The sequence below is a fragment of the Neoarius graeffei genome, chromosome 22 (genome assembly GCF_027579695.1).
Source record: "Neoarius graeffei isolate fNeoGra1 chromosome 22, fNeoGra1.pri, whole genome shotgun sequence".
Classification (NCBI taxonomy): domain Eukaryota; kingdom Metazoa; phylum Chordata; class Actinopteri; order Siluriformes; family Ariidae; genus Neoarius; species Neoarius graeffei.
The window spans coordinates 45,171,937-45,198,545 of NC_083590.1; the positions used below are offsets into that span (position 1 = coordinate 45,171,937).

Sequence of the window (26,609 nt, forward strand, 5' to 3'; positions counted from 1 at the left end):
AATAATAATAATGATGATAAAACAATAATAAAGATTTTTAATCGTCGCTTTAAAGAGTGTAATTTATCATTTCTTTGAGAAAACCGCAGGTTTTCTGTGCACAAGATACACTGGGTGCTTTATGAAAATAATAAAACACATACTTTATAACCTATTCAAATCCATGGACATTTTGAAACTTGTTAGTGACACAGCTCACTAGTGCGCATGACCGGAAGTTGATTCGGATGAGGGTGGTCCTTTTTTTTTCCTCCCTTCTTTGATTGTTGACTTGTGAGAGAAGTTAAATATTGCAATAATCAACGAAAAAAAAAAGACACTTCAAGATTAAAACGAAGTAAATGTTTCAGAGAGTTTGTAATTCTTTCTAAACCGCTAATAACAACATCCTGGATTTATTCACCGCCGCTAATGTTTATACTTACAAACAAGTAGAACAAAGTTAACATCGTGAGTAAACGGTGCAAACTGGATTTATTAATTTATAATGTTTGGATAAATGATGTTAGTCGAGAGAAGCATGTTTGATGTGCAGTTTGTGATTAAGTTGGATGATATAAAATATGATAATGAAGAGAGCACGTGCGGTCTTCTAGCCAGCTTATTTACCTTAGCTGGACAGTTTAGCTAAACATGCCCTGTTAGCCAACTAGCTAAAGTTAGAAAAGTTAATATCACAGTAGAAGAATAGCTCCAAGATGTGTTTGTCTGGTTAGTGAATTTCTAATGAGCTGTTTGTTAAACATCTCGGTTGAGAAGTGAATACAGTTCCTGTGATGATGATGATGATGATGATGATAATGATGTCTGACCTGATTCCAACCTCATGTGCTGCTCTGAGTTTGTTTGTTTGTTTGTTTGTAGTTGTTTGTGAGCTTGGTTCGAAGCTTAAGAGGATCCATGTCAGACTGCAGTAATGACTGAATTACAAAGGAGTACCAAGAACTCAGCAGGTAACTGTTACTGTTTTGGTTCATCACGGTATGACCATACAACTGTCACTTCCGGTTTGAAACTGTGTGTGTGTGTTTTTGTGTGTGTATATATATATATATATATATATATATATATATATATATATATATATATAATGAGTGATTCCACGCTTATGGGTACTGAAATGGGGACATGAACTTATTTTTAAAAATTCACCTAAAACCATTTCTTTTTTTTACCATCAGGTCACAAAACATGTAATCTTTAATGAATGATATGTTAAAAGATAACTTTAATTTTCTGAGATTTAATAAAAACATATTTATATGCCAAAGTCAGAACGTAACGGAAGTGTTGTGGACATATACTCAATTTTAACAATGTAGAATTACTTTTTGAAACATAGGAAGGTGATGTTTTAGCAAATATAATTAATAAACATGTGTAGTAGAATAAACATGCACATTCTTTCAATAAGATTAACATGGTATATAGCTAGATTGTAATTAATTTGTAACAGACCCGAGATGGACAATCGTAACAGAAGTAATGTAACAGACATCATTTTGGAACTCATAGGCTTGACTTTGACATATAAATATGTTTTTATTACATCTCAGAAAATTAAAGTTATCTTTTAACATATTCATTAAAGATTACATGTTTTGTGACCCGATGGTAAAAAAAGACATGGTTTTAGGTGAATAAGTTCATGTCCCCATTTCAGTACCCATAAGCGTGGAATCACTCATGTACTCACCAGCTACTTTATTAGGAACACCCATCCACCTGCTGTTTTATGCAGTTCCCTAATCAGACAATCCTTTGACAGCAGCACAATACGTACATAGTCATGCAGATACAAATCAAGAGCTTCAGTTCGCTTCAAACATCAGAATGGGGAAAAGTGTGATCTCAAAGTGTGACTTTCTTTCTATCAGTGCGTTTACATGCACATCCAAATCGAGCTACTGTCGGTAATCGAGCTAAGGGTCCCAGCAGGGGTGCCAGAGAAATCCAGTCCTACATGCACACAAGGAAATCGAGCTATAGAGTGCTCCGAGATGATGCTAAAAATAGTAACACTGCGGTCTGCGCGGCCATCTTGGAAGTCACTCGCTCCAGAGCGCTCATATGCCGCTTTTCCACTACCAACGCGGCTGAGCCGTGCGGTGCTGAGTTGGGCTGAGTCAAGCTGAGTGGGGCTGTTGGAGTTGCATTTCGACTACAACCGTGCTGGCTGGAAGTGGGTGGACACATTGGGTGGAGTTAGCGAAAGTGGGTGGACGTCACGTGATGTCATTAGGCGGCGCAAACAGTGACATCAGTGGCCTTTTAAGCAGTAGTCTCACGACCCGGATAGTAAACAATAAACATGGAGGACATGGAGTCGTTAGTGTTGCTGGTCTTGGTGCTGTGGCTTGTTGTCACCGACAACGCCAACAGATACTGGCAAGAGCTTATAGATGAGACGAGGCGCATAAGGCTTCAGAAATTCTCGTTATTCGTAATTCTTCTTCTTCTGGGTTTACGGTGTTTACAGATCCCAGCGTGCTCGCGGGGCGTGTGGGCATGTGAGGACACTCCTCCTCACCAATCAGTGCACAGGGGAGTGTCTGCTCATGCCCCTAGCCCCACTCGGCTCAGTTTGGCTCGCTTCAGCCCCACTCCAAAACCGTGCGAGTTTTGGGTGCTAAGCAGGGCTGAAGCGAGCTGAGTTATGCTGCTCTGAGGTAGTCGAAATGCGAGCCGTGTCGGGCTGAAGTGAGCTGAAAAAGGGTAGTGGAAAAGGGCCAATAGAGTACACATTCACCGATTCGTTTCTGCGTTAGAGGGCTTAGAAGCTTGGATTTTTTTAAGAATTTAGACATCTGAAGTGATGGAGCACTACTGTGAAAGTTTGGATAAGCAGGCACGGGAGCGTTATGCTGAGAAGGTACGTTTCATTGGGAATGTAGATCCATACACTGTTCGTGAGAAGGAATGGAAAGCTGACCCCAGCTTGTTGCCGCATGTGACATACATCGATCTTGTGAACTATCTAGTGTTTCACCCAAGTCCATTTTGTGAACTAAAGCATGTGTACATAAACATTACTAGGCCTAGATCTTAAATGCCATTTGATGCAACAATGCACTGCAGTAGACATAAGCTACCTAATGTGACAAATATATCCATTAATCATTGCTGAAAGTACATAGAAAAGATAATAGTTTGTATCACATTTATTTTAGTAACTATGAAATTCAAGACAATATTAACCTACCTGTCACAAAGTGATCAGAACAAATCCGGATACAGTCCAGTTGTCCTAAATTTGATCGGTTAATGGCAGCCAGCCACTGTCGTCTCCTCCGCTCGCTTTTCTCCTGTGCTGCAATTCCCTGGTTAGTCATGACTTTAGGGGGTCTGTGGAAGCTTTTGCCACCCTTTTCCCCCCCGGCTACTACAGCCAACAATGACACACGTATTCGGCATTGTCACCCCTTTTTGCTTCGCTGAACAACAACAATGCACTGACACAGCAACCTTTGACTTCCAATATGGCCGCCGCTGGGTTCGCGCTGACCTCGAAGCACTCTGTAGACCCCTTCGCAGTAAACGTCATTCATACGTAAGAGGAAATTGTGTGCGCAGCCTGGACTCAAAAAAGACTCAGCGACGGTGTTGTCGGGTGTCCAAACAGTGGACAACAGTGATGTAGCAGTGATGGGGTTAAAATGTACAGAATTCCAGCAGGATCTCACCCATTCCAAAAAAAATCGCCAACTTTTATGACTACAAGCCATCAAACGTGTAGACTGGGATGAAAGCACTATCAAAAATGCGCGGGTTTGCAGCGCCCACTTCATCACAGGTAAGATCAGGCTATTTATTAAATCTTTCTTTTTTATTCTTTCTAGTCTTCATTTATTGATGTAGCAAAATACTTTGGTAACGTTTGTCTGATTAGCTGGGTCAGAGTTACACAATGTAATGAATATTGTTAGCATGTTAACTTAGCTTTGCATGCAATTTTGTTTGTAGGAGAGGTCTCGCTTGACTCAAGCAGTCCAGATTTTGTGCCATCATTATTTGCGTATGCCGAAAATCACAATTTTAAAGCAAGGATGGAAAGGTAAAATTGTGTGCCCTCACTCTAAATGCCAACTTACGTTGACTGCTCTAACCTAGCTCCCGCCCCGTTCAGTTTCATTTCTGGTCTCTGCCTCTTGCTTTTTACGCAGCTCTGATTTCTCTTAGCTGCACTCTTTACACTACCATTCCTTTCATGCCATTACCTCCTGCAAATTGCTGTTTAGTGTTGGTATTTGCTGTTGTAGCTAAAGCCACATTGCCATCACATCACTGGCATAATTTGATTAAAACAATTTCAGTGTAAAACACGTTCTGTACATGCCCGCACATAATCATATGCGTCTAAAGACTTGTAGGCACGAAGTTTTTCGTGGGTGTACACTGACGTCTTGTCAATAAGGTACGAGTATATATCTGGCCATTGTATACCAAGGAACTTACTAACATCGTCCGTCCACTCTTTAATTAAATACGGATCCAGCAGGCGATGTCCACTTGTTAGAGTTAACTTATTTATGTAGCATTCTCGATCTTATAACGACAATTGTTTTGCATAATCTGACAGCTCATAATGCCGGTCTATGAGCAGCACCATTGTTTCTGAGTCCAGGCTGCGCGCGCATCCTGGCAACGGTCGGTTTGTTTACAAACATGCGAAGGGGTCTATTGTGTGAGGTACATTGTGCACCCGAGCCACAGGTGGCGCTACACGCCCCATCGTGTTGGTACACTTCCGGTTGTCGTCATGAAGAAGAGCTATTCAAGCGTATAAACAAAGTTATCAGTTCCGTGTTTTCTGCTGCTTGCTACTACTACTGTTGTCATGCCGACCGAGGCCGTTGTGTTTCCCGCTTGTGGTCTCGTCACTCGTCACTTCCGGAAGGGGCAGTGCTGAAGTAAGTAGCTCGATAGGGTTTACATGCACTAAGTAGCTCGGCTACAATCGCATAATCTAGGTTGCGTAGCTCGATTACGAGAAATCCAGTTCGGGTCGATTTCAGCCGAGCTAAGGTGTTTCCATGGCATTTAGAACTTCGATTTCAGTCGAGCTACGGCAGAAATTCGATTTTCTCTGTGCATGTAAACGCACTGACTGTGGCATGGGTGTTGGTTTGAGCCAGATGGACTGGTTTGCAGAGGTGGACAGTAACGAAGTACGTTTACTTGAGTATTATTTATTTTGGAAACTTGTGACTAACTTCACTACATTTGAAAGGCAAATATCGTACTTTTCACTCCACTACATTTCTCAGGGATGAGAGTTTTCCGCTTTTCGGCGGATTTCCGCTTTTTCTGAGTAAAAATCGACCTTTTTATATTATGCCAAATCCGTTGAGATTTTTTTTTCCATTTGTTGAGGGGGGGTTGGGGTATGTTCCTTCGTGATAGTCAAGCGTAATTCATTCCTACGACGATGTTACATGTTTACATTTTCGCCATCTTTAGTCTCGCTAAGTCTCGTGGTAGAATACGTGTTATCTACAATGTAATTGGCCAAAACATCGATGGCGAGAGCATGATAGCCAATCATAACAGTTCTTACAAAAGTACCCACATCCATTCTATTTTATCGAAACTTGCACATGTTCATCGTCGCTGCTCTTCAAAAATACGTTTCTCTTTCGTATCGGCTTTTTTTTTTTAAAGTTTATCCCATAAACTTAGCATTCGTTTGATTTAATACATTGAACAAGTATACGATAGTCAGTAAATCTGAATTGATGCTGACAGTTTTGAAAACTTAAATATTTCAAAAGACTTTTTGAAGAAATCATATGCAGCTAATGAGGACATGGGGAGAAAAGGTCAGTCACCCTAAGAAATTTTATTTAATATATGAACATTTTGATAATTAATAGAACTTAAGTTTAATGTGAATTTAGTTTGTCATTTTTGTTGATCATAAATTATAACCATACCCTTGAATGTAGAATGTGATTTTTATTTTGAATTCAAACAATACTCCTATTGATTTGAAACATATTTTCATGTAAATATATAAAAAAGACAACAGATTTTTTTTTTTTATCTACTACAGCTCAGATTGCAGGAAAAATGGTTTGTAAGGCCTTATTTTTCAAAATTTTCCTGGGAGGGATATCCCCCCCCAAGTTGGCTTCGTTTTCTGCTTTTTTTGATGACCACCCACTCTCATCCCTGATTTCTATGAAGTGGCTTTGAAAGTGGATGTTTTTTCTTTTCTAAAACGTGATTGGTTTTTTCGCAGGTGACACTGAGACAGACTATCAGTAATCACTAGGGTCACATCACGCCCATAGACTGACTGTCTAAAATCAAGTTCAATTATTTATGAGCAGCTTTATTTGAACACAATCAGTTGATGGCAGAATGGAAGGAGGCAGTTCTTCTGGAGAATGCACGCACCCATGGCCATACCTCGAACCCCTGTTTCAGTTTTCCGAACTGATTAAAGGTTCATTTCATTTTAAATATTTGCTGAAAACGAACCACATCACAACCTACAAAAACTCGCCGTCCAACCTGTGGAAGCATGTTGAGGTATATAAATGTTTTATAGGGAGGGAAAGTGAAATACAGCGTTCCTAAGCCGAGAGCCATGCTACTGAAAATCCCATAGACCCGATTTTTTAAAAAAATCCCACGAAGTTATGACGTGGAATTTGTACACCCCCCAAAAATATGTTGTATATGTTGGGATTATCTACAACCCCGATTCCAAAAAAGTTGGGACAAAGTACAAATTGTAAATAAAAACGGAATGCAATGATGTGGAAGTTTCAAAATTCCATATTTTATTCAGAATAGAACATAGATGACATATCAAATGTTTAAACTGAGAAAATGTATCATTTAAAGAGGAAAAATTAGGTGATTTTAAATTTCATGACAACACATCTCAAAAAAGTTGGGACAAGGCCATGTTTACCACTGTGAGACATCCCCTTTTCTCTTTACAACAGTCTGTAAATGTCTGGGGACTGAGGAGACAAGTTGCTCAAGTTTAGGGATAGGAATGTTAACCCATTCTTGTCTAATGTAGGATTCTAGTTGCTCAACTGTCTTAGGTCTTTTTTGTCGTATCTTCCGTTTTATGACGCGCCAAATGTTTTCTATGGGTGAAAGATCTGGACTGCAGGCTGGCCAGTTCAGTACCCGGACCCTTCTTCTACGCAGCCATGATGCTGTAATTGATGCAGTATGTGGTTTGGCATTGTCATGTTGGAAAATGCAAGGTCTTCCCTGAAAGAGACGTCGTCTGGATGGGAGCATATGTTGCTCTAGAACCTGGATATACCTTTCAGCATTGATGATGTCTTTCCAGATGTGTAAGCTGCCCATGCCACACGCACTAATGCAACCCCATACCATCAGAAATGCAGGCTTCTGAACTGAGCGCTGATAACAACTTGGGTCGTCCTTCTCCTCTTTAGTCTGAATGACACGGCGTCCCTGATTTCCATAAAGAACTTCAAATTTTGATTCGTCTGACCACGGAACAGTTTTCCACTTTGCCACAGTCCATTTTAAATGAGCCTTGGCCCAGAGAAGACGTCTGTGCTTCTGGATCATGTTTAGATACGGCTTCTTCTTTGAACTATAGAGTTTCAGCTGGCAACGGCGGATGGCACGGTGAATTGTGTTCACAGATAATGTTCTCTGGAAATATTCCTGAGCCCATTTTGTGATTTCCAATACAGAAGCATGCCTGTATGTGATGCAGTGCCGTCTAAGGGCCCGAAGATCACAGGCACCCAGTATAGTTTTCCGGCCTTGACCCTTACGCACAGAGATTCTTCCAGATTCTCTGAATCTTTTGATGATATTATGCACAGTAGATGATATGTTCAAACTCTTTGCAATTTTACACTGTCAAACTCCTTTCTGATATTGCTCCACTATTTGTCGGTGCAGAATTGGGGGGGATTGGTGATCCTCTTCCCATCTTTACTTCTGAGAGCCGCTGCCACTCCAAGATGCTCTTTTTATACCCAGTCATGTTAATGACCTATTGCCAATTGACCTAATGAGTTGCAGTTTGGTCCTCCAGCTGTTCCTTTTTTGTACCTTTAACTTTTCCAGCCTCTTATTGCCCCTGTCCCAACTTTTTTGAGATGTGTTGCTGTCATGAAATTTCAAATGAGCCAATATTTGGCATGAAATTTCAAAATGTCTCACTTTCGACATTTGATATGTTGTCTATGTTCTATTGTGAATACAATATCAGTTTTTGAGATTTGTAAATTATTGCATTCCGTTTTTATTTACAATTTGTACTTTGTCCCAACTTTTTTGGAATCGGGGTTGGACTAACTGCGAAAGTATCAGGTGAAATTTCGCTGTCTTTTAAAAGATCGAAATTGCGCCTAACCTGTCAGAAACGGACTACAACCAACTGTCTAGTCAGAGTCGCTCATATTACGTCAGCAGTAGGCTTGATAAGTTTTGTTTTTCATACTATCCCTTACGAGTGCTGACAGCTCTCCCTGTGAATAGTGGCAGTTGACTACATGCCCTGATCTGTAATGGTTATCCCCACGAGAGATGCATTTCTTATTGGTACAGAAATACTCCGCCAACCACGCTATACAAATCGGCATGTTGATGTAGGCTACTCACCGGCCGCTACCTGCTACAGATTTGGAAAGGCGCTAGACTTGCGGTGACGTCACATACGCGACGTCGGGTCTGTGTAGTCTTTGATCAGCTTATTAAAAAACATTCAAAACAATTCAAATCGGTGGAAAAAATAAACTATGATCACCAGGATCGATAGAGCTGCCCGACATGCACAACATATGGAAGCCATTGTCTTAACTTTGAAGTGTAACCCAAAATGCAATTTTTTGAAAAGATCTTCCCATTCATTTTGCCATAGAGGTTGGAATGCATCCAGTAGGGGGCGATGAGATTACTTTCCCTCCCTATTCCAAGAGAAAGCTTGCAATGAAGTTGTCTGTGCTTTTAGAGCTAGCAATAACGTTGCAGTAGCTATACAGTCTGGTTAGTCAAATGATTTTCTATGGATTTGCCCGTCAAGTTGTCGTAGCCTTGTCCACGGCTAACGTTAACACATAGCTAGTTAACTTGAACACTGTTAGTTAGCATGTAAAAACGGAGTTGCGCTAACATGAAAAACGTTAACTTATCTGAAGTCCTTTCAGAAATATGTTTTAGCATAATCTTTCCAAATAAACAGAATGTAGAAATCGTTCTTTTCTAGTAGCATTAGGTACCCAATATGATTTCGGGTTTGAAAAGAGTTTTCTAGCATGTCGGGTAGAGTTTCACTGACTAGCTAGCTTAACGTTAAACCACCATGATTCACAGCATGCGTTCATTTTGTGAATTCACATTTCTGCCTTTGGTAACGGCATTAGGTTTTGTAAGCGTTGTGGCAATAATACAACGATACATTGACAGAACATGTACTTTTAATACTTAAGTATTTTTAAAAGCAAGTACTTAAGTACTTTAAGTAAAAATTTGACTGGACAACTTTCACTTGTATCGGAGTAACATTTGACCAGTGGGATCTGTACTTTGACTTAAGTAATGAAGTTGGGTACTTTGTCCACCTCTGCTGGTTTGAGTATTTCAGAAACTGCTGATCTCTTGGGATTTTCACACACAACAGTCTCTAGAGTTTACATATGCCGCTTTTCCACTACAAACGCGGCTGAGTTGGGCTGAGCCGTGCCGTGCTGAGTTGGGCTGAGTCGAGCTGAGTGGGGCTATTGAAGTTGCATTTCGACTACAACCGCGCTGAACCGTGCTGGCTGGAAGTGGGTGGACACATTGGGTGGAGTTAGCGAAAGTGGGTGGACGTCACGTGATGTCGTTAAGCGGCGCAAACAGTGACATCAGTGATCTTTTAAGCGGTAGTCTCACGACCCGGATAGTAAACAATAAACATGGAGGACATGGAGTCGTTAGTGTTGCTGGTCTTGGTGCTGTGGCTTGTTGTCACCGACAACGCCAACAGATACTGGCAAGAGCGTATAGATGAGGCGAGGCGCATAAGGCTTCAGAAATTCTCGTAATTCGTAATTCTTCTTCTTCCGGGTTTACAGTGTTTACAGATCCCAGCGTGCTCGCGGGGCGTGTGTGGGCATGTGAGGACACTCCTCCTCACCAATCAGTGCACAGGGGAGTGTCTGCTCACGCCCCCAGCCTCACTCAGCTCGGTTTGGCTCGCTTCAGCCCCACTCCAAAACCGTGCGAGTTTTGGGGGCTAAGCAGGGCTGAAGCGAGCTGAGTCGTGCTGTTCTAAGGTAGTCGAAACGCGAGCCGTGTCGGGCTGAAGTGAGCTGAAGCGAGCTGAAGTGAGCTGAAAAAGGGTAGTGGAAAAGGGCCATTAGAATGGCGCAGGAAAAAAAATTGAGTGGGTGGAAACAAACAACTTGCTGATAAGAGAGGTCAGAGGAAAACTGCCAGGGGTGGGTTTCCCGAAAGCCTCTTGGCGTTAAGAGCATCTTAACTAGAAGGGAGAGAGAGCGTTCATTGTGCTGCTCGCGCTACCATTTAACGATGATCTTTGTGCTGCGATGCTTTTGGGAAACTCAGGCCAGATTGGTTCACGTTGCCAGGAAAGATATAGTAACTCATAGCAACTCTTTAGAACCGTGGTGAGCAGAAAAGTGTCTCGGCATGCAACAGCAGAAGACCACATTGGGTTGCACTCCTGCAGCCAAGAACAGGAATCTTAGAACCAAGAACAAGTTGCTGCAGGTTGTATTCAGTCATGGGACTTTTGCTTGCCAGTTTATTTCCAGTGAATGAAGTGGTGGTTAGACAAACCAATTTGGTTGCCGTTACGTAAAGAGCTAGTGAAACAATCTCCGACTATTTTCACAGTTTAGAGGGCAATGCACGGTCAAGATACCTTCAGAAAGTTGTTCTTTGCAATGGGATAGATCCTTACACGTTATCAAAGAAGGATTTTTTCCGATGAGTTGGAAAATTATTCATCCGTTGAGTTCCCTGACGTCTCAAATTACCTGGCGCTGCAGACATCATTCTACACGGGGACACAGATGAAAACCTGGAAGAGCATAGAGGAGTACAACTTTTTATATGTGGCTGGGTTAAAGATCTGTGGATCAGGACACGACAAGATAAATCCTGTATCGTTTATGCTTGGGAAAGTAGGAATTTTGGGCTTTTTGTATGTGTATTTGCGACAGTTGCTAGGACGCTCCAAGTGTTAGTATCCGGTGTAAACAAACCACAGCACTCAATTCTCAATCCTCCCTGCTCTTCTCTTCCAGGTAAATCATTCACAAAGATCCACAGAAACCCTTTTAAAGACATGGGTATTGATGAAACCGGACCGAGAAGTTCTCACGGCTCACTGTAACTGCATGGCCCTCGATTATCTTATCTCTCTAGTTCAGTGTCGGAGCCCAATCTACATCATCATCCTTATAAAGATCGCTAGGGCATCCTGATAAATAAAGTGAAAACGTACGTTCGTTTACGATATGGTGACCACGATCAAGCACGTGAGGACTTAAACATCTCCTGAACTTCAAAATAACAGAAAATGGTGAGAAAAGTGATTTGTGAATCCAAATGAAATAAACCTGAGGAATTTACAAACCTTTCCCAAAGTGATCACTGCAAACTCGAGCATTCTTCAACTCTGCTCCCTTCCATCACAGCGAAAGGTTCAAGAGCCACCTTTCTCGTCATCTTTTGGTAGAATCCTTTGCTCTTTCACCCATTTTTTTTTTTTTTAAATCAATTCACAGGGAACGCGGAAGAAACCTTTTATCAGTTTCATGGTTTGTTCGATTCAAACAGCGCAAAACAACACAAGCGTAGGGCATTTTAACGACTAGCAAGGCACCCCAGTTATAGTAACACTTTGTGAACAGTGAGCTTAGCTGACCACCACTTCATGTCTTGCATATCTAATGAGGCGGAAGTGACGTCAGATACAACCCACCTATTAAAGTGGCCGGTGAGTGTGTGTGTGTGTGTGTGTGTGTGTGTGTGTGTGTGTGTGTGTTTTCATATTTACTTGCACGTATTTGGACACCTGACCATCACATGGATATGCAGTTCTTCCCCAAACTGTTGTCACAAATTCCTCTTTCAAATCAGTGATCAGGGTTATTTGACTAATGTTCAACCCTTCTTTTTTTTTTTCAATTCAAACCAAGTCACTCAACACATTAATCCGCTGTCATAATTTAGATTCGACCCGAGCCCCGACCCGAGAGAGCTCGATAACCATTAACTCACAAGATGGAAATGGGCGGGGGGTTACACGTCATATTCGGTGGACAGTTAACGTTATCCATTTCCTGCACAGAGCCAACAGCACAACGAACAAGAGCAAAAACAATCGTGGACGTTGTTGATCGTGCAGACCTTCTTCTCAAGTCTGTAATTGGATTCTTTCTTCTCATACAGTCACCACAGGGTGGTCTAATGAAGTTGCTAATGGAGGTGACCAAAATTCAAGCTGTGCTCAGAGAAATTCTGCATTTTGAATTGACATGTTCATCCATTTCACAGAAATACAAATAATGTCTTAGACTTAGTGTGTTCTTTCTTTTCCTTTGCCCAGCAAGACATAGTTCATGTCCAAACACACATTCTAACCTTCACATACACTATACTACACTGACCAAGAAATACAAGTGCACCACTTTTTCCCTGTGTCCGAAATCACTCACTCGTTCACTACTCCCTATTCGCAATACAGGGAATTAATATATTGCTGGGTTTCAGTCACATGACTTTTCTTAGCGGTTTTACTGGAAGTGAAATAGCTTGTGGTCTAAACAGCTGCCGTAGTGCAAACAACTAGTGATAAGTTATCAGAAGACGCTCGTAATCTAGAAGCCACTGCTGGCTTTAGATATATTCAGAAGATTGCTATGTGCAATGGAATCGACCCCTATGGTCTGGGAAAGAGGATTTGTCATACGATCTCAAAAACTACCCTTCAGTCGAGTTCCCCAACATCTCGAACTATCTGGTGTTGCAGACGTCCTTCTACACCGCAAAACAGATGAAAGCGTGGAAGAGTATGGAGGCTTACAACTTTTTTGTATGTGGCTGGGTAAAGGACCTCGGTAGCAAGTCACTGCCGAATGAATCCTGTATTGTTTTTGCCCGTGTAAGTATTTTTTAAGCTTTTCGTTCATGCCTTTACAACGAAACGCTGCAAGTTGAAGTGTAAACAAACAGTTCGCATGATTCTCACTTGTGTTGGCTCTTATCTATCAGGGAAATCATTCACAAAGACCATCAGAAACCGCTTTAAAGACCTGGATCTTAGTTAAAGGAACAGTCCACCGTACTTCCATAATGAAATGCTCTTATCTGAATTGAGACGAGCTGCTCCGTACCTCTCCGAGCTTTGCGCGACCTCCCAGTCGGTCAGACGCAGTCAGACGCACTGTCACTCCTGTTAGCAATGTAGCTAGGCTCAGCATGGCCAATGGTATTTTTTGGGGCTGTAGTTAGATGCGACCGAACTCTTCCACGTTTTTCCTGTTTACATAGGTTTATATGACCAGTGACATGAAACAAGTTCAGTTACACAAATTGAAACGTAGCGATTTTCTATGCTATGGAAAGTCCGCACTATAATGACAGGCGTACTAACACCTTCTGCGCGCTTCGACAGCGCATTGATACCTTCACCTCTCGGAGCTCCGTATCAATGTGCTGCCGAAGCGCGCAGAAGGTGTTAGTACGCCTGTCATTATAGTGCGGACTTTCCATAGCATAGAAAATCGCTACGTTTCAATTTGTGTAACTGAACTTGTTTCATGTCACTGGTCATATAAACCTATGTAAACAGGAAAAACGTGGAAGAGTTTGGTCGCATCTAACTACAGCCCCAAAAAATACCATTGGCCATGCTGAGCCTAGCTACATTGCTAACAGGAGTGACAGCGCGTCTGACTCAGATAAGAGCATATTTCATTATGGAAGTACGGTGGACTGTTCCTTTAAAATATGCAACACCTGTTTAAATACTGGGAGACAATAAAACATGCACTGGGTCATTTGTTGCCATTTTGAGTTCAAGTGTCACGTCCATAATGCTGGAATTGCTCTTAAATGAGATGGAGAAGTGATCACGGCGCATTGTAACTGTACGGCTGGGTAAGAATTTTGTCGCGACCTTCATGCATATAGACTTTGTGAGGGGTAAACAAAGAAACAGCTGGGGACTTTAGCACTTCATGACTAAAAAAAGTACCGTAAAATAACGACACATAGCAAGAAAAGTCCTTGGAAAACACGAAGGCCATAGCTGAGAGGGAAATACAAACCTTTCACTAAGTGATCACTGCAAACTCAAGCGTGCTTCGACTCGGCTCCCTTCGATTTCACTGAGAGGTTCAAAAGCCACCTTTCTCAACGTCTTTTTTGTGAAATCCTGTTCACCCTTTTTTATTAGTTCACAGGGAACCCTGAAGAAAATTGTATCAGCTTCACAGTTTGATCGATTCGAACAACCTAAAACAACGCAAGTGTAAGGCGTTTTTCATGTGAGCAATGCAGCTTCTCCGTACAAACGCTTTGTCAACTGAGCTTTGGTCGACCACCAGCTAAAGTTTTGAAGAACTAATGAGGCGGATGTGACGTCACGTGAAACCCAGCAATAGAGGACTATATAGTGAACTCGTTGGTAAAATGAAAAAACACTTTTGGGCACTAGTCCGTCGCGCTGTTATTTACGTCATTACTGTTGCACAATTTACACAGAGTGCAGAATTATTAGGCAAGTTGTATTTTTGATGATTAGTTTTATTATTGAACAACAACTATGTTCTCAATCAAACAAAAAGACTCAAATATCAAAGCTGAATATGTATGGAAGTTAGAGTGGGGTGTTTTTAGTTTTGGCCATTTTAGGAGAATATGTATGTGTTCAGGTAACTTTCACTGTGCAGAATTATTAGGCAACTTAATAAAAACCAAATATGTAGCCATTTCACTTATTTGTTTTCACCAGGTACACTGATATGACAACTCCAGATTTGCAAATAAACATATCTGACATTCAAACACAAAACAAAAATAAATCAGTGACCAATATAGCCACCCTTCTTCATGAGGACACTCAAAAGCCTTCCATCCATAGATTCTGTCAATTTCTTTATCTGTTCACGACCAACATTGTGTGCAGCAGCAACCACGGCCTCCCAGACGCTGTTCAGAGAGGTGTACTGTTTTCCCTCTTTGTAGACCTCACGTTTTATAATGGACCACAGGTTCTCTATGGGGTTTAGGTCAGGTGAACAAGGGGGCCATGTCATTATTTTTTCACCTTTCAGACCTTTACTGGCTAGCCACGCAGTGGAGTATTTGGACGCATGAGATGGAGCGTTATCCTGCATGAAAATCATGTTCTTCTTGAAAGATGCTGACTTTTTCCTATACCACTGCTTGAAGAAGGTTTCTTCCAGGAACTGGCAGTAGGTCTGGGAGTTGAGTTTGAGTCCATCCTCAACTCAAAAAAAGGTCCAACAAGCTCGTCTTTGATGATACCAGCCCATAGCAGTACTCCACCTCCACCTTGCTGGCGTCTGAGTGGAGCTCTGTGCCCATTACTGATCCAGCCACAGGCCCATTCATCTGGCCCATCAAGAGTCACTCTCATCTCATCAGACCACAGCACCTTAGAAAAATCAGTCTTAAGATATTTCTTGGCCCAGTCTTGACGTTTTATCTTGTGTGCCTTACTCAGTGGTGGTCGTTTTTCAGCCTTCCTTACCTTGGCCATGTCCCTCAGTGTTGCACACCTTGTACTCTTTGACACTCCAGGAATGTTGCAACTCTGGAATATGGCAGAACTGGATGCTAATGGCTGCTTGTTAGCTTCACGCTTGATTTTCCGCAGATCACGTGCAGTTATTTTGCGCCTTTTTTTTCCCCACACGCTTCTTTCGACCCTGTTGACTATTTGCAATGAAACGCTTGATTGTTCGGTGATCACGTTTCAACATCTTCGCAATTTCAAGAGTGCTGCATCCGTCTGCAAGACATCTCACAATTTTATACTTTTCAAAGTCTGTCAGATCTCTCTTCTGACCCATTTTGCCAGAGGAAAAGAGGTTGCCTAATAATTATGCACACCTGATATAGGGTGTTGATGTCATTAGACCACACACCCTCTCATTACACAGATGCACAGCACCTGATATACTTAATTGGTAGTAGGCTTTCAAGCCTAAACAGCTTGGAGTGGGACAACATGCATTAAAAGGATGTTGTGGTCAAAATACTCACTTGCCTAATAATTCTGCACTCAGTGTAAAATGTGCCAGATCAGTTGGCTGGTGTGTTTTTCAGAATATTAAATACATGCACGTATTTTTGTGATAGATCCATATTATACTGAGCGTATTTCCCACATTTAATAAATACAAAGTACTTTGTGTCTGCTGCATCTTTCAGTTCTTTTAAATCAAGGCTGAATACTTTTCTTCTTTGCCGCTGCGTTTTATTAAATCAAATTTGAGGCTTTTAATTTGATCTTTTCAGTGCGACTGCAATGCATGATGGGATATATTGTTTGGTTAGTGCCTGTCAGTTGTACACTACTTTTCGTGATGCATTGTGGGATACTTTGAATGCACTACAGTATATAGGGTGTAATCACTATACGTTCGGACAGCACTACAAAATAGCGATCTCACTGTATAGTAAGTAGGGAGTGATTTCGGACACAGGGCTTGTTTTGTCCCCATGTTTCATTAACATAAATAAAGCTGGTTTTTCAGCAGGTCTCTTTAATTGCAGATAAACGGTGTGCATTGACTGTTTCATGCAGTTTGTGTTCTTTTGGTGGGTCACAAAGCTGAGTTGGAGAATGCAGGTCGACCCTTTTCAAACACAATCAATGTGGGAATAACCCTGTTGAAGCATACAATTGTGTAGAATGTCTCTGTATGCATTAACATTACAATTTTCCTTCCCTGGAACTAAGAGGCCCAAACCTGTTCCAGCATGACAGTGTTCCTGTGCACAAAGCGAGCTCCATGAAGACATGGTTTGGCAAAGTTGGAGTGGAAGAACTCAAGTGTCCTGTCCAGAGCCCTGGCCTCAACCCCACTGGACACCTTTAGGATGAACTGGAACACTGGCTGCACCCCAGACCTCCTTAGTAATGCACTTGTGGATGAATGAACACAGATCCTCACAGCCACACCTCAAAATCTTGTGGAAAGCCATCCCATGCCCCTTTTCCACCAAATCAGTTCCAGGGCTGGTTCGGGGCCAGTGCTTAGTTTGGAACCGGGTTTTCTGTTTCCACCGACAAAGAACTGGCTCTGGGGCCAGAAAAACCGGTTCCAGGCTAGCACCAACTCTCTGCTGGGCCAGAGGAAAGAACTGCTTACGTCAGCGGGGGGGCGGAGTTGTTAAGACCAACAACAATAACAAGACCGCGAAAGATCGCCATTTTTAAGCGACGAGAAGCAGCAGCTGTACAAACGCGAAGTCATCCATTATTATTGTTGTTGTTGCTGCTGCTTCTTCCGTGTTGTTTTTGCTTCGATATTCGCGCCAAGGTTTATGCAAACGTAGCGACGTAACTGACGTATACAGCGACGTAATGATGTGGCTCCCCTTAAGCACCGCGAGCTATGGAAAAGCAAACTGGTTCTCAGCTGGCTCGCAAGTTGAATGAGTTGTGAACCAGCACCAGCACTGGCCCCGAACCAGCCCTGGAACTGATTTGGTGGAAAAGGGGTACCAGAAGAGTGGAGCTGCTTATAACAGCAAAGAGGGGCTAAACCTGGAATGAGATGTTCGACAAGCACATATCTTTGTGATGGTCAGGTGTCCAAAACCTTTTGGCTAAACATTTGTACAACTATATACCCTCAGGTTATTCTGTGTCAGGAAAAGACTTTATGGGACATAATGTCCAAAGCAAAGCTTAAATCATCAAAGAAGCAGTAAATGTTCTCTCTTGGGTCTACTTTCTTGACAGATTTGAAAAATGAGGATGGCTATGAAATCTCCATTCCCTTTGAAGACAGTAGTGCAGACCAGTCTGGTTTCTACAACCAGAATGACCACATGTTTGATGGTAAAGTATTTTAGTAGTGTTGGAGAAGAAATGGATATGCACGACTTGTGGTTATCTATCTGTCTAGCTCTCTGTGATCCTGCCACCACCATGCTTCATGGAATCTGCCCTTGTTGCACAGAATTCAGCAGTCAGACCACAGCGTTCTGTTTGTGACCCTAAAGTAACACAGGGGGACAGCTTTGGTTTCCAGTCATGCGTTCGGTAGTGTTTCTGCTGCCTTGGCAGCTTTCATCCTGACAACAGAATAGATCAGTTTTCCCAAATGTTCAGAATGATTTTGCATCCTCGTCCAGGGAACACGTCACTCCGAGTCAAAAGCGGGTTAAGGATTGAACGCAAGACTCTGTAATAGACTGCGCATCACCCAGTGAACACATCCATCTGAAGATGAGACCGATATACTAGCTAGACAAATAGAAAAAGGCCTGAAACATGCTTAGGCTGTATAAATTTTTAATTCCTTAAACCACCACGTGGGTTGTATTATTAACTGTCCTCTGCCTCATCATTAAAGCAGTGTTACCCAGGTTAGTGCTTTCTCTGCTTTGAAACACCTCCTGACCCTGGTGATTAAGTAGTAGTTATCTCTTTGGGCCTCCAGGTCTGATATTTATAAACGATTGATTTAAAGAATCTAGCGTGCGTTGGACCCTTGAATGCAAAATGCAAAGAAATCTGTCTTTTGCTTTTGCCTTTTCTCTCCCACATTGATCAGGGGAATACCCTGAGAAGAAAATCACAGCAGATAAACTACAGCTTGTGCAAAACGTAGCAGTTAACATGCACCAGTAAGATGCAGTAGAGATTACCTTTCAGTTTTAGCATCATTGCTTGTTTCCTTTAGAATTGATTCAATATAAATGGTATATAGAGATTTTTTTTTTCTTTCTTTCCTGGTGTATTTTAGACACTAGCCCTTACACAACGTACGCATAACGAAAAACAACTTTCAGTAGGCTCAGTGCAGCGCGCTCTGTGCAGAAGTAAGAGTCTCTGGTCTTGCTTTCAACAGAACCTGCATCAGGACAGACACCTCCCTGCAACCCATACCTGCTGATTTCCAACCTTCGTGCCCAGCTGCAGATCTCCCTGGAAAAGAACTCATGGCTACAGAAACGCATAGAGGACCTGGAAGAGGAAAGAGACTTCCTGCGCTGCCAGCTTGACCGGTTCATCTTCACCACCAAGAGTCGGGAGAGGAATGGTGAGGATGGGAGAAAGGTGGGGAGAGATGACCGGCACAGTAATGGTGTTTGATAGGTTTACGAATGGGAGACTGCTGGGCTTGCTGGTATTATGAGTACATTTTAATCAGAAATCTTCACAGAATGTGAATACGACGCAGGTGAATTTCGTGCAAGTCTGGAAAAACTGTCAAATATAAATTTTAATATTTGTGAGAATTTCCTTTCAGTGCAATTTTTTTTTTTTTTTTATTCCAGAGCTTCAGCCTGAGGTTTCCCAACAACCCCCATCCCAGAAGACAGCCCTTCGCAGGGCTTCGACCCCATCTTCATTGCCCATGATGACTCGTTCTCGACAAGCGCGCAGCCAGACCCTAAAGCGTAAAAAGAAAAACAGTGTTCAAGGTTAACTGCCGGCTTGATATTTTGCAAAAGGCTGAAATTTTGTTTTTGTCATCAGTGGCTGGTTCGTTTGTCCTCCCTGTATAAAACCTTTTTTTTTTTTTTTTAATTTAGATGAGGAAGAGGAGGAAGTGCTGGAGGAAGAGGAGTATATAGAGGAGGAGGGCTACCTTGAAGAGGAGGAGATTATCTCAAACGATGACGACTCTGACGGCAAAAACTGCAAAAGAAGCAGCTCGAAAATCAGGTCAAATGGTGGGCCGATGAGCGTGAAAAGAACTCGGGTATTCCGCATAGCACGTGGAATGGAGAGACAAAGAGGTGAGAAGGAACATTCTGCAAATTATTCAAACCCTATTGCAAGTAAGATAGGATATGATCCAAGAAGGGTGTTATGAAAGATGCCCGCAGTGATTACAAGTGCAGAAAAACAAAGTTGGAAAGAGCTGTTTTGCTGGAAGACGGACGGACAGACAGAGCAAAAACCCTGATACAATGCCAAACTAGCCTTAAACATTCAGTAAAACGATACAAATAAACTTGGAGTGTTAAACCGATTGGTGATTAATGCATTTAGCTTGAGCCAATACAGTAGATATAAAAAGTCTACACACCCCTGTTAATATTGCAAGGTTTTGTGATGTTAAAAAGAAAAGAAACCAAGAGAAATCATGTCTGGTTGTTTTCCCACTTTTAATGTGATGAGGAAAATTCAAGTGAAAAACAAATAGAGCTTGAAGAGAGCTAGAAGAGCGCAGACCTCTGTCAAGGACAATCGTCAACTCTTCTATGACGTACAAATCTGCAGCCGCTTTATATCTCTGGATACGTTTCCAAACTTAGAATTATGTGCCTACTTGTGTATCCCAGAGGATTACTGGAACCTGTGAATGTGGATTGTGAAATTGAGTCATCGTGTTCCTACATTGGCTATATTTTGCACTATTGTACTTCACTGCCATTGACCGAATTTTAAGCTGTATGGCAAGTGCCATTAGCAAAAGTGAAAATAAATTAATGGATCTGCCCCAGGACTCAGATCGGTCCCAAACTTTAATGGGTTCCGTGCTACACCCATCCACCACGCTTCATGGAAATCTGATTGATAGGTTTTGCACAATCCTGCTTACAGACGAACAAATATACCGTGCAAAAAAAAAAAAAAAGAAAGGAAAAAAAATGGTTGCACAAGTGTGTTGCACACTCCTCATGTGCACTTGTTTGTTAACACACATTTTACTTTTAATACAGCACCCTGCCTTTTTGGGTTAGAGTCTATTAACCTAGCAAGATTGATCAGATTGTGAGGGGTCTCCTGTACACAGCCCTCTTCAAGTCATTCCACAGGTTTTTGATAAGATTTAGATCTGGGCTCTGACTGGACCATTCCAAAACATTAATCTTCCAAAGTCGCTCCTTTGTCGATTTTGGATTTGTGCTCTTGGTCGTTATCATGCTGGAAGGTGAAAAATTTCTTCATCTTTAGTTGTCGAACAGAGTTCTGCACATTTTGTGCCAAAATACAGTGAGGCTGTCCATGATGCTCTCTTTCTTGACAAGAGCCCCAGTCCCGACTGATTGGATGCATTCCCATAGTGTGATGCTGCCACCACCATGCTTCACCATGGGTATGGTGTTCTTTCGGTGATTTTTGCATCCCCCCTATATGAGAGTGCGCTTCTGTCTTGCTCCCCTACCGCAAAGAATACGAGACAGGGCCATTCTCATGAAAAATGACCAGGGCCATTCTCAGGAAATGTGACCTTCAGTTTTAAATGTGAAGGTCCCCCCCCCAAAAAAAAAAAAAAAACATTAATCCTGGCCCTTTATTTTAAGAGGGCAGTAGTAAAAAAAAAAAAAAGCTGAGTCACAACTTGTCTGCATTTGCAAAAATTTTATTTAGCCTAAATATACCAAAATGTCGTTACTGCCGTGTGTCTAAATGAGGATTAGTGAAATTTGAATGAGAATAATTCCTTTTTTTTCACTTTTCTTTCTGAAATATTACCCTGATACCTTCACTTTTTATTGTGGAAAATATCATGATCTTTTCTTCAATGGTTTTTGGTGTATAGCCTAAAATATATGCACAAGATTGTGTACTTTCTTGATGTCTTTACCGTTACCCAAATGGTAAAATCATGCTGGAACTCAGGGCTTTGACAGTAGAGGGCAGTACAGCAACATGAGGAAGGACCAGGATGTTGAGCAGCCATATTGAAAAAATCACAGGTGCATGAATGTTGGAATCCAGGATACTGATCAGTTAAATATGAAATTTCAAGATGTCAGGGAAATGAACAGTCTTTGCTGTTGCCCCCAAATGATAAAGATAATAATGCTGTATGTTGAAAAAGTTTAGTTAGCTAAGTAGCAAGTTAGGATGGGATAATAAATGCATTATCTTTTTTTCTGCACTCAGTGACCCAAAAATGCCATGAGACGTCTTTACTATTACCCAGTGTTGTCTTTACCGTTACTGTTGCGGCGACCTGCCGCAAGGAGTGTCTGAACACAGGCTCACATGATTGACATACACTTGACAGTTACCCTATAGAATAACTGTAAAGACAACAACCGGGCATTATTTTTTTTCATAATCATGTCATCTCTTGCTTTGTGAATTCATGCTTTACTCATCACATTTTCTGAGAATGGCCCTCCTGCAGCTTCTTTAATGTTTCCTCCCTGATAACTTGTCCTTTTGTCAGGTTTGGACAGACTTCCTGTTATTTATACTCCTGCTCCGAAGGAGGGGGTGGGGTGTACTGGTTTACCTCTGTCCATCCATCCGTATCTCTGTATTTCCGTCCGTCTGAAACACCGTTTTTCTCAGCAGCCACAAATCATAGCCACTTGGTACCAAACTTCAGCTTGAGGTTCTATACCATGTATACCGTTTTCAGGTCTGTCGCACATTGAGTTCCTGTTTACCGACTGAATGTATTTACAAAACATATAGGGTGGATTTTGATGCTATTTCAAGAAGGAAAATGCTATTTTAAAATGACAGTTTACCAGGATGCTGTTTGAAATCCCTTGGGAGAGACACGGCTCTTTACTTGTTTCAGGGTTAATTATTTGTTGAAGTCAACGTTCATAATACGTGTCCTATTCCTTCGATTGCTTGCATTCTGATATACAGTTGAAACCGTATATTTACATACACTTTAGGAAAAGACACAATCTTTTTCTCATAGTCAGACATGAAATCAGACATTCACTTTAACTTTTTCATGTCTGTTTGAATATTTAAAATTATTTCAATGTACTTAATGCCAAATTAATCAGAGAAGGAGTTTTTTATTCAATATTTTAATTGCTTTTATCAAATCAGAAGTTTACATACACTGCAGTTTGTGTGCCTTTAAACAATGTAGGAACGCCCAGATGATGTCATGTCTTTGGAAGCTTCTGATAGGTTAATTGGCAACATTTGAATTAATTGGAGACACACCTGAGACACACACCTGTGATTGTATTTTAAGGAACACCTCAAACACAGTGCTTCCTTGTACGCAACATGGGTAAATCTAAAGAAATTGATCAAGATCTCAGACTAAGAATGGTTAACTTGCACAAGTCTGGCTCATCTTTGGGGGAAATTTCAAGAAGCCTGAAGGTGCCACGGTCTTCAGTTCAAACCATTATACGAAAGTATAAACAATGTGGGAATGTCGAGCCATCATACCGCACAGGAAGGAGACGGATTCTGAGTCCCAGAGATGAGCGGGTTCTGGTCAGTGCTGTGCGTAAGAACCCAAGAATGAATGCAAAGGACCTCGTGAAGATGATGGCTGAAGCTGGTAAGAGTGTGTCACTGTCCACGGTGAAACGAGTTCTGCACCAACATGGGCTGAAAGGCCACTCTGCCAGGAGAAAGCCATTACTCCAACACAAACATAAACAGGCCAGATTACAGTTTGCAAATGAACACAGGGGAAAGGATCTCAATTTTTGGAGACATGTCTTGTGGTCGGATGAAACTAAAATTGAGCTGTTTGGCCATAATCAACAACGATATGTTTGGAGAAAAAAAGGAGACGCTTACAATCCTAACAACACCATACCAACAGTGAAACATGGCGGAGGCAGCATCATGTTGTGGGGTTGTTTTGCTGCAGGAGGTACTGGTGCACTTCACAAAATCAGTGGAGTAATGAAGAAGGAACAGTATGTGGAGATACTGAACCAACACCTGAAAGCATCTGCCAGGAAGTTAAAGCTTGGCCGCAAATGGGTCTTCCAAATGGACAATGACCCGAAGCACACCGCCAAACTGGTCAAAAAATGGCTTGATGACAACAAAGTCAATGTTTTGGAGTGGCCATCACAAAGCCCCGACCTCAACCCTATTGAGCATTTGTGGGCAGAGCTGAAACGACATGTGCATGCAAAGCAGCCAAAAAATATGGCCCAGTTATACCAGTTCTGTCAAGTGGAATGGGCCAAAATTCCTGTCAAGTATTGTGCAAAGCTTGTTGAAGGTTATCCAAAACGTTTGACCCAAGTCAGACAGTTTAAGGTCATTGTACCAAGTACTGATGAAGTGTATGTAAACTTCTGATTTGATAAAAGCAATTAAAATATTGAATAAAAAACTCCTTCTCTGATTAATTTGGCATTAAGTACATTGAAATAATTTTAAATATTCAGAAAGACATGAAAAAGTTAAAGTGAATGTCTGATTTCATGTCTGACTATGAGGAAAAAAAAAAGATTGTGTCTTTTCCTAAAGTGTATGTAAATATACGGTTTCAACTGTAAGTGAGCAGTAACTCACAATCTTGTTGGTAATGTCACTGTTGTAACCTGTTTCCTCCACTTATGATGCCCTTCACAATGTTCATGGTACAGCTTGTTAACTTCTTTGTACCCTTCTCCAGATTGGTACCATTTGACGGTGAAATCCCGTAGATCTTTTGAGATCTGATTTGAGTTTGATTAAACTAAGGAGATGTCCAGAAACTGCTGATCTTTATTTGGAGTTAGTGACTTCATTCTGTGACAGGTGTATGACGATTACGGTTAATTCAGAGTCATCGTCACAGTCACGTGCACTATTATGAAAGTGTATGCAACCAGGTTATTGTAAGGTTGTGTACTAACTAGAATTTTGTTGGTGGTTGCATCACATGGTTTATCACGGTTTCATTTTACGTTCACAGTTTGCAAAAACCTGCAGTTTTAACAGGGCGTGGAGACTTGTATATCCTGTGTGGATATGAGTAATATCTCCATTAGTATGTATGATTTTATATTTTGACATGATGTCTGGTTGATGCTAGAAAGTCTTGGCTTTTTTTTTTTTTTTTCCCCAGTGAAAGACCCTGCCGGAGTTCTTTTTCGCTACAAGAAGATTCTGGTGACGTACCAGAAGCTGAAGAGCATGTCCAGAGCCTTCCAGGTTCATGGGGTCGACCGTAACACAGTAGCCTCCACCACTCCCATTGCAGAGTTGCTCCTGGTTGCTCCAGAGAAAGTGGAAGAAGTCGGCGAGTTTGATTCCTCCAAGGAGAAGCTTCTAGACTATGCACGGCGCTGCTACAAGGCCCTTGATGAGACCGCTCATGCCAAGGTTCAGGCCTTGAAGAAAAACAACCTCCTGCTGCCCATCTCCTACAGATTCAGGAACTAATGCACCAAAAAAACTGTTTCCTTGAAACCTTGTTCAGTGAGTCTTGGAAAGAGGGTTCAAGGGTGCTGATTAGCTGTTACGGCATCTAAACAAAGAACTGTGCCGGGTTTTTTTTTTTTTTTTTTTCTACCTCAGCTATTGGTTGTTATTATTTGGACTGAAACACTGAAGAAAACTCCAGTAGAATTGCTGATAGTGGTAAAGATTGATGGGAAGGTCACTCCTTTTGTTGGTTTGTTTTTAGTCCGAGTTTGTCAGTCCAAGTCAGACAGGGTGGGGTCGGGGCGACTGAAGGGTTCGATGAGGCATTGACAGAGATGTTTGAGTAATGATGTGGAAAAGTAAGAAATAAGCAGAAAAGAAACCAAGGGAGTTGGAATGGCTGAGATCGACATTTCATCCATTACCTTGTGAAGAATATCACTGTATTTAAATACTGTATATGTATATTTTTGTACTCGTTTATTATTTGGGAAAATGTATAAGTGACTGTTAACTTCCTCACTCCTCAGAAGAATGTTACACTTATTCACTTGGATCACCCCATTCATTAAAACCTGTAATGTAGCTTCCTGAACTATGTGAGCCCTTCTGATTTATGATTATGAAAAAGATGTCCTAAGTTTGAAGACATGGGGTTTAAAAAAAAAAAAATTACAGATTAAGCAGTGTTTGTTATTAAGAAACAGCAGTTTAGTCATCTGTAGTTCATATTTGATTCACCAGAGCCTGTAAGGACGCGCTGGTCTTTTCAGTTTGGCTTTCACAATATTTTGATAAACCTTTAGGTTTGATTACTGTACCACTCATTCAGTAGTCGCGTTCAATCATTTACCTTCACACATTCCTGTAAACACCTGATTCTGATTAACTAACGCTAAGACCAAAGATAACATTGTGTAGTTATGTCATTATTCTCAGGGATGTTGCCTGATAACTCTGTTCGATCACCTAAAAGTGTAAATCTTCACTTTTCTGCCTTATTATATTACTGAGGTCTTAATACACTGTGTAATCATAGTGATGTCGTTAATGCCTGTGTTTAAGTAAAAGACGATTGTTTGGTTCTGTGATGCTTTTCAGTTGAGTACCTTTTTTGTAATTCAGCGAATGTTCTTTTTGACTGTTTCCATTTCTCTAGAGGGGAATGAACAGTGTTCATTTAAGATATTAATTTACTTGTCAGGAAATAATACGTAACATAAAGTTCTTTTTATGATCTGTTCTTTATGCTTTAAAAAAAAGGAAAAAAGATTGTCTTGCACTCAGAGTTCAAGTGATAAGATTTGGAACAAATATGATTTGTGTAATTTGCAAT

General features: G+C 41.4%; 1 protein-coding gene across 5 annotated transcripts; it reads left to right on the plus strand.

Moving 5' to 3' along the window:
- Window positions 1-226: 226 nt before the first annotated feature.
- ccdc106b (coiled-coil domain containing 106b) lies at window positions 227-26,364 on the plus strand. Of its 5 annotated transcripts, none has more exons than XM_060904848.1 (7): window positions 227-450; window positions 865-953; window positions 17,966-18,064; window positions 19,080-19,271; window positions 19,510-19,656; window positions 19,768-19,974; window positions 24,975-26,364. In XM_060904848.1, exons 2-7 carry the CDS (start codon window positions 917-919, stop codon window positions 25,289-25,291), a joined length of 999 nt encoding a protein of 332 aa, XP_060760831.1. In that variant the 5' UTR covers window positions 227-450; window positions 865-916; the 3' UTR covers window positions 25,292-26,364. The 5 variants fall into 5 exon arrangements, with proteins under 5 accessions (XP_060760831.1, XP_060760832.1, XP_060760834.1 ...); XM_060904849.1 differs by having other exon boundaries at window positions 227-337; XM_060904850.1 differs by lacking the exon at window positions 227-450 and adding an exon at window positions 3,964-4,054 and having other exon boundaries at window positions 904-953.
- Window positions 26,365-26,609: the final 245 nt, after the last annotated feature.